The sequence below is a fragment of the Ornithorhynchus anatinus genome, chromosome 4, assembly GCF_004115215.2.
Source record: "Ornithorhynchus anatinus isolate Pmale09 chromosome 4, mOrnAna1.pri.v4, whole genome shotgun sequence".
In the NCBI taxonomy this organism is placed as follows: Eukaryota; Metazoa; Chordata; class Mammalia; order Monotremata; family Ornithorhynchidae; genus Ornithorhynchus; species Ornithorhynchus anatinus.
Genome location: NC_041731.1, coordinates 484,887 through 499,600, shown reverse-complemented (window position 1 = coordinate 499,600; position 14,714 = coordinate 484,887). Strand labels below are relative to the sequence as shown.

Below are 14,714 nucleotides of genomic sequence, written 5' to 3'. Positions count from 1 at the left end.
TTGAAACAGGATCTCTCTAAATGCCCAACATCTCTTCATGACCCGAAACTGATCAAGAAAAGAGCGGGGATGTTTGGCGGGAGGAGAGACGGCACGCCACATCCTGGTGGGACTAGACACGGCCCATTAAAAAATTCACCACCTGACGTTCCCTATGCACTGCAGGCCACCTGTGTGGACTTTGGCCGCAGTCCCACCTGCGCCCTCCACCTCCCACCCCTTACAGCCCTTGTTCCACCGTCTGGGGAACGGGCTTCCATCGGCCTCCCCTGGACTGGGTGTGGGAAGGGCAACAACGGCAAGGTATGGTTCTGAGAGTTTGCAGAGACAGAGAACTTGGCGGCGTGTATTTGAGACACGCACGGATAGCCAAGATCTCAGAGGACAGGAAACAAATTACGGACTGTCAAACTACATTCCGTTTTTTCCTAGGGGAATCGTCATCAGTTAAATACAGCAGTTTACAGGGAAACGGCTTGAATGTGATTTTATGAACACTTATTAAACCCAAAGCTCAGGTTTATTCCTTTACCTCTCCTAGTCCGTGCAGGAGATAGCAAGGGAGAGGGTACCATCAAAATGGAGGATTTGCATAAGGTGATGTGGAAAAAAAAGTTTGAATACCCTTGATTGGTTGTTGAAAATAACAGTTATATATAAGAGGAAAGAAATGGTAGAGTTAATGTAGGGAGTGACATCTCTCATTGGGAGAGCATCAGAGGAGAGAAGAAAACACTGTTCGATGACTAAGAAAAACCAACTCTGACACCCCCTTGGAAGGGAATTTTGGAAGCTCGCTAAAAAACCACTTTATACCGAACAAGCAACATCATGCCACCATCTCACTTGACTTCCCGGCTTATCAGGACAAAGCCTTATCCTGCATGAAAGGGAGGACTCCAAGTTCCACACACTGACTAGGATTTCATTTCTGCAGGATCAATGTAAGAATCGAATAAGAAATGTGAACTGACCAGATTGAGTGGCTAAATGGGCAATTAAGAAACAGATTTTAAACTGCAAGCTCCTCAAAGGCAAGGACTGTGTCTCTTATTCACCTGGATTCTCCTAAACACTTAATACATAACACAGAAAGCCCCTCGAAAACGCCACTGATCAATTGATTCAGACTCTTCCAACCTCCATAGACTTTGAAGAGGAATGAAAGACACTAAGCTGTCCAATTGGATTCTTTTGGATTTTCCCCACTTCCTTTTGTTACTTATGATACCGTAGACCGGGACGGAGCTGGGGTTCGTGGAAGTGATTCACGGCAATCTTACTTCAGTCAGTCAACTCAGTCAACCAATGGCATTTATTGAGTGTTTCCTGTAGGCAGGGCAAGAACCAAGCACTTGGGAGAGTACAGTGTGAGTCGGTAGACCCGTTCCCGGCCCGCAATGAGCTTAGTCAATCTAGTGAGAGGGACCGATGTTACAATAAATTACAGGTAGGGGAAGCAACAGACTATCAAGATACGTACAAAAGTGCCCTGGGGATGGAGGGCCGGGCGAGTAGCAAAGCACTTAAGGGGTAAGGACACAGGTGCATGGACGACACAGACAGGAGGGAGAATGGGCTCGGGAGATGAGAGATTAGTCAGGGAAGGCTTCCCTGAGGAGATACGATTTGTATGTATGTTGTATGTAAACGGATAGGGTTACTTGCAAGAGAACAGTTGCCAGGTAGATCAACAATAGGAAAGTGAGGGAGGAAGGAGTTACTACTGAGATTGCAATGGGGCCTAGACGTCTTGTGCAACGAGGTAAGAAAAGATGTCCTCATTCTCTGTCGACTGACAAAAATGGAATAAGAATGCAAGTCAAACAGTGACAGCGAAATCATACTTTCTACACAGTGGGCTACGCCTTTTTCATCCAAGGACCACGATTCGTTATTTCTCTCATGAGCAAACCCAAAACGTCTGGAGCCAGAAGGCATTTTCTGTGTGCATCTCAGTGCGCTTCACCGTGTTAGGTGCTTCACAAGTTTCAAAGAAACACATCCACTAGATGATCCTTGTACCCAGTAGACAATGAACAGTAATCGATGAGGATAATCAATCAAATCAGTGGTATTTACAGAGCACTTACTGTTTGTAGTGCCCTGTGAGAGTATAGATTCCCTGACCACAATGAGCTTACAGCCTAGAATCTGACCACCGCAGCACCGTGGGCAGTTTGGGTCACTGTGCCTGAGAGAGAATGTTGAGAGGCAAGAGAGGGTCCAGAGAAGGGTGGTAAAGATGTCTCCAGCGATGGAAAGTAGGTCCTATGAGGAAAGACTGAAGAAGAGGGGTTTTGACTTTGAGAATTACAGCCAAAGGGCCGTTTCTGGAGATGACGCGGACTTGGCTCTCTACCCTCTGAAGCCCACGTGGGTTAGTTCAACTGACAGAGACTTCCCAGCAACAAGCCTGCAGGGTCTGAGGGGCCCACTTTCTGCCAACCTCCGACCCCTCAGGAAACAGCCAATCCTAGCTAGTCCCAGCCAGTCCCAAGGGATTTGGGCTGTTCATCTGCTGGGAGCGAGGAGGGGAAGAAGGAAGCCGGGCACATGACCACCTGAGGTTCCACCACCCTCACCATTCTAGGTGGGAGTTGGGAGGGGAGCAGAGTTGCTCAGAATGCCAGCTTCAAAACCAGGTCCAGGACCCACTTGGATTCCCCTTCACTCACTACTCTAATCATTACATAACATAGTGAAGGAAATGACAAATCATGAAAATCTGATTTCGCAGAGACCTGCACCATGGGGACTTATTTTTTCAAAAATACTCACAGTTCCTCCCCATTACAAGGATAAATCAGTTCTCTTCTCCCATCTGACTCCTCTAGTCATTGATGATCACAAGGCGAAGTTACTGGGAGCCGAAGAGGCTGCAGCTTAGGTACCTCGTGGTACATTTTCATCTAGATGAAAACAACTGTCCAAAGTGTGCCCCAAAATATGCCTAGTTAGGAATTTCATCTTGATACTTTTCTGACACTTAAAATGCTCCTTTGCCAAAAGACCACACAAGACTAAGATTCAGATGTAAATGAGTTTACCATAGGTTTCTATTCAAAAATAAGCTCTATTCAGTAGCAACTGTTCCTAGAACCTGAGACCCCCAAAAAAGTCAGGAAGAGGCCACACAGATATAATTATGCTATGAAAGAAAGGTAGTAGGTCATGCTAGAACTACTAATTCCTGAAATGAAAATGACAGCACAAGCACTCTTCCCCTCCTCTGGAATAGAGACTAGTGGATTACGGAGATGAAGCCGGCTACACACAATGATTGACGGAGTGATGGCGACGACGGCTTGGGGAGATCGACAGGGTCTCTCCGCCTGCTTCCTGGGTAAATGTGACTAGGCACACCCAAAACCAACACTTCTATTCCGCCCGCCCCTGTAATCCCAGTGTCTAGGTCAATTCCTGCCCAAGGGGGGTGGGCTAAATCTAGAAGGTGGTATGGTGGTATGTCTGTCATTGTCCTCCCTTCTTCCAGACACTCATCACAAAGTACTACAGGCCTGTGTGTGTGCGCGCGTGCACACACACACACACAAACTCACACGTATGTGCACAGGCATCTACCCGGGTGCCCTACAGCCACTCCTTCTTCCTCCAGGCACAGCCTCAGTGTGAAGCAGCACCATGCCAGGAGGGAGCAAGGAAAATAGCCCACAGTGGCCATTGTTGCCGGAGGCAGGAATTAGAACAGGAGCCAGGGTGGAAGGAAAGTGCCTATGCAGGTGGTTGATTTTCTAACCTGCACCCAGGGTACTGGGCAGGGTTTCAAGTCAGGGATTAGGGATGGCTGCAGAGGCTACAGCTTCTATTTCACTATTTGCCACATTTTGCAACAGCTGCTCCAGGGGTCCCCATCACTGAGAAAGGCTCTGGCTCTGAGGCGGGTAGAGCTCAGGACTGACTGAGGGTGGATCTGGTGGTGCTGGGGGGAAATCTCCTTTGCTCTCTCCCTCCCTGACTTTTACCCTGTACTGTGTCCCTCTTTCCCTCTGCTACAAATCTCCTTATCTCTCTCTCAGTAAGTTAAGCATAGGTCTGATCAAGTAACATCATAGAAAATCAGGGCTCCCATTATTTTGTACTGAGTCATGTTATTTTCTTAACTTAAGTGTTATTCTCTCAAAGCTCAAAGGCAGTTTTAAAACACTTTGATGATTCAAGTTTCATAGGATACTTTCAGTATTTTCTCAAAAATATCAAATTTTAACATAGTAAAGTTCTTTAGCTTTCAAGCCTAATGTTGAAAAGAGCATGGAAGCCTTATTCTGTTATGAATTCACTGTCCCAAATTTGGCTGTTTGGGATTGGGTATGGGTTTCGTGGCTTAGTGGAAAGAGCCCGGGCTTGGGAGTTGGAGATCATAGGTTCTAATCCCAACTCCACCATTTGTCAACTGTGTGATTTTGGGCAAGTCATTCAACTTCTCTGTGCCTCAGTTACCTCATCTGTAAAATGGGGATCAAGACTGTGAGCCCCAAATCGGGCACCTGATAACCTTGTATCTAGCGCAGCGCTTAGAACAGTGCTTGGCACATAGTAAGCGCTTAACAAATGCCAACATTATTATTATTATTATCTCTAGCATGGAAATGTACACCCTTGAGGAGGGGGAAAAAAAAAACCAAAACCCTTTCCGCTTCTTACCTGAGCTGGGCTTTGAGCTCCGTAAACCGAGGCCTCCTGCTAGGATCGTAGGCCCAACATTTCGTCATTAGGCTGTAGAGGGTGGGAGGGCAGTTCGGAGGCATTGGGAGCCGTTCCCCATTCTCAATTCGGCCAATCACGTCATTGTTCTTCACTCCTTGGAAAGGCTTGATGCCGTGCATCAAAATTTCCCACATGCACACACCTGGAATATGGAGCAGGGTATGACGGACAGATTTACACACACATACACACAGCACGAAAGCACCAACGCCACAGAGCAAAGTCAGGATGTCAGGGCAAACACATAGTATGGCAGGAGAAGGCAGCAAGCCCTCCGACATAAAAGTTTAAGTTCCGCCCCTGTGACTCAAAACTCTGACAGAAGAAGATCCAGGGAGGAGTATACGTACCAAACATCCAAACGTCGCTGGCTGAGGTGAAGCGCCGGAAATTGATGGACTCTGGAGCCATCCACTTTATCGGTAATTTCCCTTTGGAGGCTGGAAGAAGGAAAACCCCTTTAAGAAAACCTTCTTCCAGTGGTATAATGATAACAGTAATGACAGCAAGTGGTATTTATCGAGTGCTGTTGAATCTGAAGCTGTAGTTCAACAGAAGGGTGATGCACTCAGAGAATAGGAGAGTAGCAGTGGAAAGAGCACAAGACCAAAGAGCAGGGTTCTACTCCCAGTTCCTCCATTCACCTGCCAGGGTAAGTTTGGGCAAACCACTTAACTTCTCTGGAACTCAATATCCTTACCTTTTAAATGGGGATGATTTAACACCTGTTCTCTCTCCCTATCAGGCTGTGAGCCCCATGAGGGATAGGACTGTGTCTGACCTGATTACCCTTTAGGTGTCCCAGAATTTAATACAGTGCTTGGCGGATAATAAGCACTTGACACATACCTACTGTCATTATCATCATTATCATCATCATTCTAATGCTATTTGAAGAAGGTTTTCTTACTGAACTTGGCAGCCCAATTCATGGCTCCACTGAACCTTAGGTGACCTTCAGGAGCCTGGCACACTCTACATTTCCCTCCATGAGGCCTCCCTGGCAGGGGATGAAATGAGATCAATCTTGGTTCCTGATGCCTTTGTTATAGACTGGGACTCTGGTATTCTATAATGAAGATGGAACCAGCTAAAAAATTCTAGGAAATAATCCTTTGTCCTCTAGCTACTATTCTTCTTGCTTATGGGCCCTTTCTCTACCGTCTCCTCCATCTTTGGACTATGAGTTCCTTCAGGGGAGGAAACAGGCTTTGCTTTGGTGTACTCTCCCAAAACCCTCAGCACAGTGTTTTGCATGCAGTAGGCACTTATGGATTGGTTATTTCACTGTTTAGCCTTCACGTTAAGTACTCATCAGAGCTACTTTTATTTCCCCCTTTGACACTTGATTTAAGCTATCAATGTAAGCCCTCAGAATGCATTAAAAAATCAATGGCTCCTGATGAGAGGCTGGAAGACTGTACATTTTTAGCTTTATAATTCACTCACTTGACTTCCTACTGGTGATATCAGTAGTTGGAGGAAAGATCATTTGTCCAATTTTTCCAGTTAAAGATACCTTCCTGAGGAATATTTTAAAAGTCTATTAAAGAGCTTCCCCAAGTATTTTCTGTCTTTAGCCCCTTGATCCACATTACACAGAATCATGAATGCCATAAAATCTTTTTCTTACATTAGGAAATTCTCTTTGTTAATTACTGGCAGATTAAAAGTCCCCTAGACTTGTACCAACAACCACAATAATAATAATAATGGTATTTGTTAAGCACGTACTACGTGCTAAGCACTGGGATAGATATAAGATAATCAGATCAGATACAGTCCCTACCCCACTTGGGGCTCAAAGCCTACAGAGGGACAACAGGTATTTTATTGCCATTTTAAAAAGGAGAAAACTGAAGCACAGAGAAGTTAAGTGATTTGTCCAGGGTCACACAGCGGCAAAGTGGCTGAGCTAGAACCAGTACCCTGGTCTTTTGACTTTCATGCCCACATGATCTTTCCACTAGGCCCTGCTGTCTCTCTGCATGCCTGAACACCACATTTCTATAGAAATCCAGATTTCCTACCTTTGTAGTACGTACTGTCTTCCATGTATCGTGACAAACCAAAGTCTCCTAATTTCACACAGTCAGAGGAGGACACCAATACGTTCCTAGCAGCAATGTCCCTAGTAAATAAAAATTAGAGATGCTGAGTTATTATAAGGAAATCAAAATTACTGTATAATCAAGCATTACCTTCGAAATTATAAAATGAAAACTTGTAAAATGGTTCATTTGAGAACAATGAATATGGAAAACGGCACATCAGAATTCTAGCAAAATTATCAATAGCTCCAAAATAGCTTCCAAATTTTTATCTGGTAAGGAGTAAATACTGGAAAGGCATAAACATAGAGGAAGCTCCTTGAGGGCAGGGAATGTTTATGCTGACTCAACTGCACTGTACTCTCCCCCAAGCACTTTATACAGTGCTCTGACACACTACAGCACTCAACAGATGCCATCGACTGATTGATTAAAAAAAAGACAGCATATGCATAATTCATATAATCAACAGGCACATCAGATAGAATCCCAAGACGGCAATTATTTATTATTTCGCTTAAGGTTAACATGACAAAAAATTTCCCCCATAAATCTGGAAAAACAACCCTTTGCCAATCTTTCCCTCAGCTTCCCAAATGTGATGTTCCCAATTATAAAACCGGGATCCACACACATTTTAGATATCCTTGAAAGTCTTTTTGCTCTTGAATTCCAAACCTGGCTTTCCGTGTTTGTTTATGTTTAGGTAAAGTCCTCTTTAGACTTTAAGCTCTTTGTGGGCAGGGAACGTGCCTACCAACACTGGTACACTCTACTCTCCCAAGCGCTTAGTACAGTGCTCTCAGCGCCCAGCTCTCGGCTCAATAAACACGGCTGATTGGTTGATTTATGTCACTGTCCCTGAATAGCCAAAGCAAAAACTGTATCAGAATTAATTCCAATTATGAACATGACGAGGGGGGACAGAGTATCAATTCAACAGAGATCCAGTAGATGTCGCCCTCAGCACAGCGTTCAATACATTCGACTTTTAGGATTCAGGCCTTAGTTCAGCGCTTCTTAATTTTATATGACCCCTAGATGCCTCTAGCTTTTCAAGAAAAGAATCCTGACATGACATTTTCAAGATGTTATGATACTTCCTGAGAAGTATTACAATTACAATACCCTGAGAAATAAAACTGCAGAAAAAGTCACAACACTTTTCCATTGAGGTGTCAGCCTTAGAAAAAGAGTACTGGAAATCAACTTCCGCTGACTTTGTAATCCCGGCTGCATAAATTTCGTTGTTTGGTTTATCTCACTTACCGATGAACAAACCTCTTGCTCTCCAGATATGCAAGAGCTGTACTGAGCTGGTAGGCATAGAGAATCAAAGAAGCCAAGTCCAAACTGAACTTCCTCACTTGTAAAAATGACCTTAGCTTTGGGGCGAGAGGTAAAACACCACAAAACAAAACACGATCAGAAATCAGCCAAGAGAAACAGAAGCAAAACAAAAACAAAAATCTGTCTATAATCATAGTGATTAAAGGAAAAAAACCAACAAAATCCCCCAGTTGTGGACCAGAAAGTTGTCACCCCAGAAATCAATCCGCCTTGGGCTTTGCCGCACTTGGCTCGGGTCATGTAACGGCTTTTCTCAGCAGGGTCTGAGACTGGGATGTACCTCCCCAAGGGTGCACAGCTCCATGATGATCCAGACCGGGTTCTCAGTTATAACGCCAATGAGCTTCACGATATGCGGGTGGTCAAACTGGCGCATTGTTACTAGGATAGACAAGAAAACGTTCAGAAGTAACTCCTCCACAAAGTTTGCAGGGTCAGGCAGAGGCCCCAACTGTGGGCAGTTTGACAAAGATTTTTAATTATACTTTCCAAAGGACAGGTGTTTCTAGGACACACAGGAGAGTCCCATGACATTTACAGCTAAGCTTCCTGCTTCCCCACTTAGCCCTGTGGGCAGAACTGGTCCCCCAACAGGATAGGGAGACCAGGGCCCAGCTGCTCCTACAGTTTCAGGGGGGAGGGGAAGGCAGCTGAGAAAACCACGTGGAACATGTCAGTGTGGAAAACAGCACTGGCCTCACCAGGACACACGTACATATGGACCTCAAGACACTAAGCACAGCCTTTGCAAGGAGGAATAGAAAAATCTAAATCACACCAAAGCATCACCTATTTAAGGCCTTTCACCCTAAAGAGTGCTTAAAATACATTCAATTAGTCAAGCCCAAACAGGAGGTAAAAGAAACAATGAGAATCAAGGTTGAAAGAGCAATTTGCTAATTTAGACATAAACCCCTGCTTAAAAAGGAATAATTATATCATGGTCTGAATAACCATAATTGAGGTATTAAGTGCTTACAATATGTCAAGCACTGGAATACATACAAGGTAATCTGATGGGGCATAATCTCTATCCCACATGGAACTCAAACAATCTAAGAAGAAACTGAAGTACAGAAAATTTATGTGCCTCGTCCAAGGTCACAGATCAGCTGATTAGTGGCAGATTGGAACTTGAGTCAACTGACTCCCTGCTTATCTTCCTTTCCCCTAGGCCATGCTAAGAACCTCCTTCTTACACCCTGAAAAATGAAATGTCTTGCAGTCAGAGGGGCTCAATTTGCTTGAGAGAATATACTGGAATGCAAGGCAGAGCAAAAGGCTTTGGGGACTACTTTTTTATTTTTCATTAATTCAGGGTTTTCTACATCCAGCACCCACTCTATTATAAAGTTTTAATGCCTCAAGGGCCCCAACCATCATAGGAAGCCTAATCCTTTTTTTCTCAATAGAGGTGGGGGGAGGCAGTCCTTGAATCTCATCTTCTCACCTGTGTCTAACACAAGAAAAAACAACATGCAAAATTTGTGTGTGTGCATATGCATTCATGCCGGCATGTGTGTGCATGTGTCAAGTACATGTAATTGTTTTCCCCTCCTACAGCAGCAGAGGCCCCAGATGACTTTTCACCCTGAAATAGGGAGAGCAATTTTGCTGACAAAATTCAAGTAATACTTGTACTCTATAAGGAGAGGAGAAAAAATGCTTTCAGAAACTTACGGGCTTCTTGGAGGAATTTTTCTCTCACACTGTCGGAGGTACAGTTTTTACATGTTTTAATTGCAACTGCCATGGCTGGATTCTCCTGCATAGGGAAGTGACAGTCATGGAAAAAGAACACTTCAGTCTAGTACTTTAACACTTCTGAACTGTGTGGAAACAAGCCATTTAAGAACCAAACTAGCCAGGCTGAGGGCTTATCTTTACTTTGCATCAACAGCACCCTTTCACCTTTAACAGACTTCACTCCCTATCGGTTAGTTAACACCACCCAGGTTGGATGCAGGAGGAGGGGAGAGGGACAAAGAGCATGGAATGATCAGTGACTTGATCAAGGTTACAACAGGATTACCTGACTTTATCCCATACGTAAACCACTTAGTACATCCAAAATAAATCTTTACAAATATTATACACTGAAGTATTTGCACTTTAAATTATTAAACAGCATTTCATATTTTTACATAGTACTCACTATGTACAAATCATTCACAATTATTAAAGTTAAAATTGCATAAACAGTATCTGCAATATCCTAACTTAGTTAAATTGGTCCTACGGTCAAGGTGCTTCTGATCTTGAACCCTAGGTAAGTAGGAATACATATTACTTTGTGTTTGCCCCAAGTAAGACAATCAGTTGAGTCGATTTTATTATTATGCCTCTTAATCTCTGGTGATCTTAGATGGAGTTTTAATCTGTTGATCCTGCAATTACCTCCAAATTAGAAAAAAAACCAAACAGAAAAAACAGACAGAATTCTTATTCTATGAAAACACTCCAATTAGCCTCAAGCACAAACAGCTTAGTAATTTCTGTTCCTATGTGTGTGTGTGTGAACACACACATGTTCTCTATCCTATTTTTTAAAATTAAGCCATAATTTGGAGAAACATGAAGGGGAAACATTGTTTTAAGACCTTAAAAGTAAAGACTTCACCATGAGATCAACCATACCAGGCAAATTCAAACACCCCCTTTACGTAGGTCTATGTCCTAAGGTAGGTTGGCCTGCAAAGTCTACCCCCAGCTCCTGCAAGAATTAAATGAGGCTAAATCTGAGCAAAGAGCTTCAAGGAGTGCTATCAGCTGGAGTCTTCTTCCCTCCTTCCCTTTCAAGCCTTCTCGCCCACTAACCGGAGCTCAGGCTCTCCATTTCAGGTACCCAAACCTGCTTACCATCCCTTGCGCGTGACTGATTCACTTTCTCTGAGCCAAAAGGTAAAGTTTCTGCATGCTCTTGGCTGCGTGCTACACCCCTGCCCACCTACTCACCTGCTGAGCCTCAAAAACAAGCGGCACTGCCCAAGCCATTGGTGCTGACACCGATTCCTCTGCACAGGCCCCTTGGTCTAAAATGCCTTCATGACAGGACCGTGGCTTAGGCCGTTGTTTACAGGGGGCGGAGGGAGGGCCACTCCAACCATCACCATCCATCATTATGATTAGAACTGCTAGAAATGCCCTCTGCCCTTTCCTTAGTAGACTGTGATCTTTCTAATGAATCAGTGAGCGCTTATTGAATGTTTAAGGTGTGCACAGTACTGTACTAAGCACTTGAGATAGGACAGTAGAGTAGAGATGGTAGACATGATCCCTGCCCTGAAGAAGCATTTGACTCAGTTCCATCCTTAAACGTTCACATTCTTTAGATGGAATTCTCAAATAAACCCCAAATCGTCACAGATACTCCAACAGACCCTTAGCCAGCATCTATAGTCTGTACAACTGGATAGACGTATGGATAAATGTGGACTCCCCTCAGTGTTGCTCTCGTTTTATTGATGCCTGGACTAGAGTCCTGACAGCTTGTCGACAAGGAGTGACTTCACTGGTCACACCTAGTGCCAATGAGCTCAATTAAGATTCCCCCAGGGCAGTTTCTCCAGGGTTTTCTTCGGGTCGTGTTTCTGCAAGAGGAACCTCCAAAGCAACCTGAACTTGCTCAAAAACCCACAAGCATTACAGCTCTACCCATTCCTCACCAGATTTGCTCATTAACACCAGCAAATTCACACACAACCAGGAAAGAGCCTGTCAATCCCGAGCATAGCCTACAAGCGTTCATGGGCCTAGATGGGCCAGCACCCAGAAAATCAGGGAGTAAACTTCATTGTTTTGAGCCCTCTGGGTCCAGGATTTATGCTTCTTTCCTATGCTCCTTCTGCTGCTATAAAAGGCAGCCATCTTTGCTCCAGAGGAGGAGGACATGTCTGTACCCTGAGGTTAACAATGTCTCAGTTCAACTACAGCAAGAGAGGTGAAAAGGCAATGGGGGGAAGAGACACTGCAATACCCAGTTTCCTTAACTAGATAATAAATAGAGAGACAGACAAGGAAAAGAAACAGACTAGTCCAGAATGGTCAGTTCTGTTTTTAGGAAGCTTCCAAGAGCACGAACACACACACACACACCCCCCGCACCCCCCAACCCCATCCCCACCACCCCCACCAGGTATAATGAATCATATCAGACGCTTTTGTCAGTAACAAAGAATGACATACCGGAGTTGTGTAAACGCCTTGATGCACATCTCCAAACTGGCCTTCTCCAATACACCGTCCAAGATCTATTCTGTCCCGCTGAATCTCATAATCCCTGGCTGAAAAATAAAATTCCTTTAAATATAAAACCATTTAAGAAAATCATTCCCAGTGGGAAAAAAGAAAAACAAAAAACAAAAGACCACAAATTAGATGACACAACTTAAAATAATCCAATCCAATATCTTACATATAAGTAAGATTAAAATTGGTGACAAACCATCAATGGAAATGTCTTGTCCACAGTGGAACCCTCTTAAACCAAGCTTGGGAATGATTTCAGAGCTACAAACTGATATCAACTGGTGGCACTGCCACACTCAATCCATTTTTGCTGTAAATGTGGATTCATTCCATCTCACTTCATATTTTTGGGTCTTGTCTAATTTGGTTTCTACTGATAGCAAATCTACTGGGCAGAGAGTTTATCTTACAACCATTCAACAAAAATTTGTTTTGTGATTTTAATCCCATTAGTCCCATTTATATGACTGCTAGAAAGTCAGTTCAATCTGGCTCAAAACATCTATTTTTTACTGAAAAGAGGTACAGAAAACAATTTGTAGAACCAAGGAAAATACCAAATTGCCTTTCTGGAATATGATATTTTAGACATAGCAAATTTAAGAGGCTTCCACTAAATGATATTTCACATCTCAACATCATTCAGCGAGCTAAAGGAGTTTTAAAGAGGAGGTTTTGAAAGCTAATCTTCAAAATTGATAACCAAAAATAATCAAAGTTGTGATTACCATATTAGAATAATGAATTGGGAATAAGGTACACTCAACTGGGCTTTGTAACTTCAACTGACCCATTCTGTGATTTATGTTGTATTAATTTCCTAGTAATTAGATGGCCATTCCTAAGCATATAAATTCCCCACTTGTTCAAAGGAATGCAATTCATTGAATTTCAATGTAATCAAATAGTTAAATATTCCAGTCCAGAAAAAAAATCCATATATATTTCACTATCTTTTCATTGTTATACATGGAATAAAGTATCTTCAGGACTGATAATTACACATCTCCATTTAGAGGGATTTTTTTTTAACTTTCCATTTTCCTCTTTAAAATCACTTAGCCACAAATCCACTGAACACAAAATTTGAAAAATGAACAAACACTCTGAAACTGAACCACCCATGTCACTCCCCAGGTTGCAAGCAAGCACAGGTATTTGAAGGGAATCCTGTTACCTTCATCTATTCCATAGCTTTCTGTAGTGCAATTGAAAGAGAAAAAATCAAAGACCTTGCTTAGAGATATCCAGTATCAATTACGTTTACAACAAGAAATTGGGAAAAGTCTTTACTTAAATATTTCAAGAAGCAATAGGATGTTGCAAATTAACCTCCGACACTATAAATTTCACATCTATCTCACTTTCAGCCACTCCATCAGACCTCTAATTACCTAGAAGTCTTTCAGTGAACACCGTCGACTCATCTATGAAGTCAACACTTTTATTGGTGGTATACTTGAAATTGGACAACTTGAAATATCACTTTGCAATTTCAGGTCCTCAACGTGCCACCACCAACCACTCTACGAGGACCCAAAATGGAGACCCAACAATCACAAATAGGCCCTGGATTTAGGAAAAACATAGGGCTTTGGAAGGTTACAGCCCCCGAGAAGCAGGCTGGGGGCTCAGCCCGCTCAGGAGCAGACTTGAGCACAGTGGAAACTGTGAGCAGTTTCCCACTGGACAACCCCTAAGAATATCAGGCTGAAATGGGTCCAAGGACGAGGGTCTCCGCCCAGAACGAATCCCTGGGGTAGAGCACAACCCCTGAGCCCGAGGATGGAGGGCCAGAGAGGCAAAATGGAAAGGTGATGGCAGTAGCCAGGACTGATTAATGTAGAGGAAAAGTGCAGATGGATGGACCATCAGCAATCAGACAGATTGTTCTGGTGGGCCTTCCAACTCCACCCCTCCTAGGCCAGCTGCCACAGACCCAAGACATTGCTATTGCTCCAGGCTCAGGGAGCTCCAGGAAAGGCCTCCCACCACACCCCTCATCTAAGACACATCCTTCCCCAAACTTCTTAGAAACAAACCTGGGCCAGGAGCCCCAGGGCTCTCCCCCAAAGGCTCCACTTCAGCAGAGAACCTTTTACAAAGACTCCAGGACTGGAGAACAAAGTCACGCAGGGAAATTTAAAGAACATGGGAATTTCTGTATTCATTACTCTAGGCCTTCTTTTCCATTTATACCAAACTAAAAACCATATTTTTTGAAAAGGAAAAGTGAATATCTGTCAAGTGATGGGAATTTGAACAAACAATTGTTATTTCAATTAATATACTGAAATACATTTTTCACTGAAAATATTCCCGTTTCATCGATACTAT

The 14,714-nt window shown here is 43.4% G+C and overlaps 1 protein-coding gene across 12 annotated transcripts in view; it reads right to left on the bottom strand.

Annotated features, from left to right (window-relative positions):
• The window catches only part of PTK2 (protein tyrosine kinase 2), a 143,234-nt gene that overhangs the window by 22,575 nt on the left and 105,945 nt on the right, over positions 1-14,714 (bottom strand). For 6 of the 12 annotated variants that reach the window (XM_029064154.1, XM_029064144.1, XM_029064145.1 and 3 more), the window contains 8 exons: positions 13,555-13,575; positions 12,315-12,412; positions 9,810-9,894; positions 8,410-8,510; positions 8,049-8,164; positions 6,759-6,859; positions 5,079-5,168; positions 4,666-4,870 (listed from right to left, as the gene is read on the bottom strand). In XM_029064154.1, coding sequence (XP_028919987.1) covers positions 4,666-4,870; positions 5,079-5,168; positions 6,759-6,859; positions 8,049-8,164; positions 8,410-8,510; positions 9,810-9,894; positions 12,315-12,412; positions 13,555-13,575 — 817 coding nt within the window. The remainder of the gene's footprint in view (positions 1-4,665; positions 4,871-5,078; positions 5,169-6,758; positions 6,860-8,048; positions 8,165-8,409; positions 8,511-9,809; positions 9,895-12,314; positions 12,413-13,554; positions 13,576-14,714) is intronic. The other 6 variants (XM_029064152.1, XM_029064153.2, XM_029064146.2 and 3 more) reach the window with 1 other exon arrangement.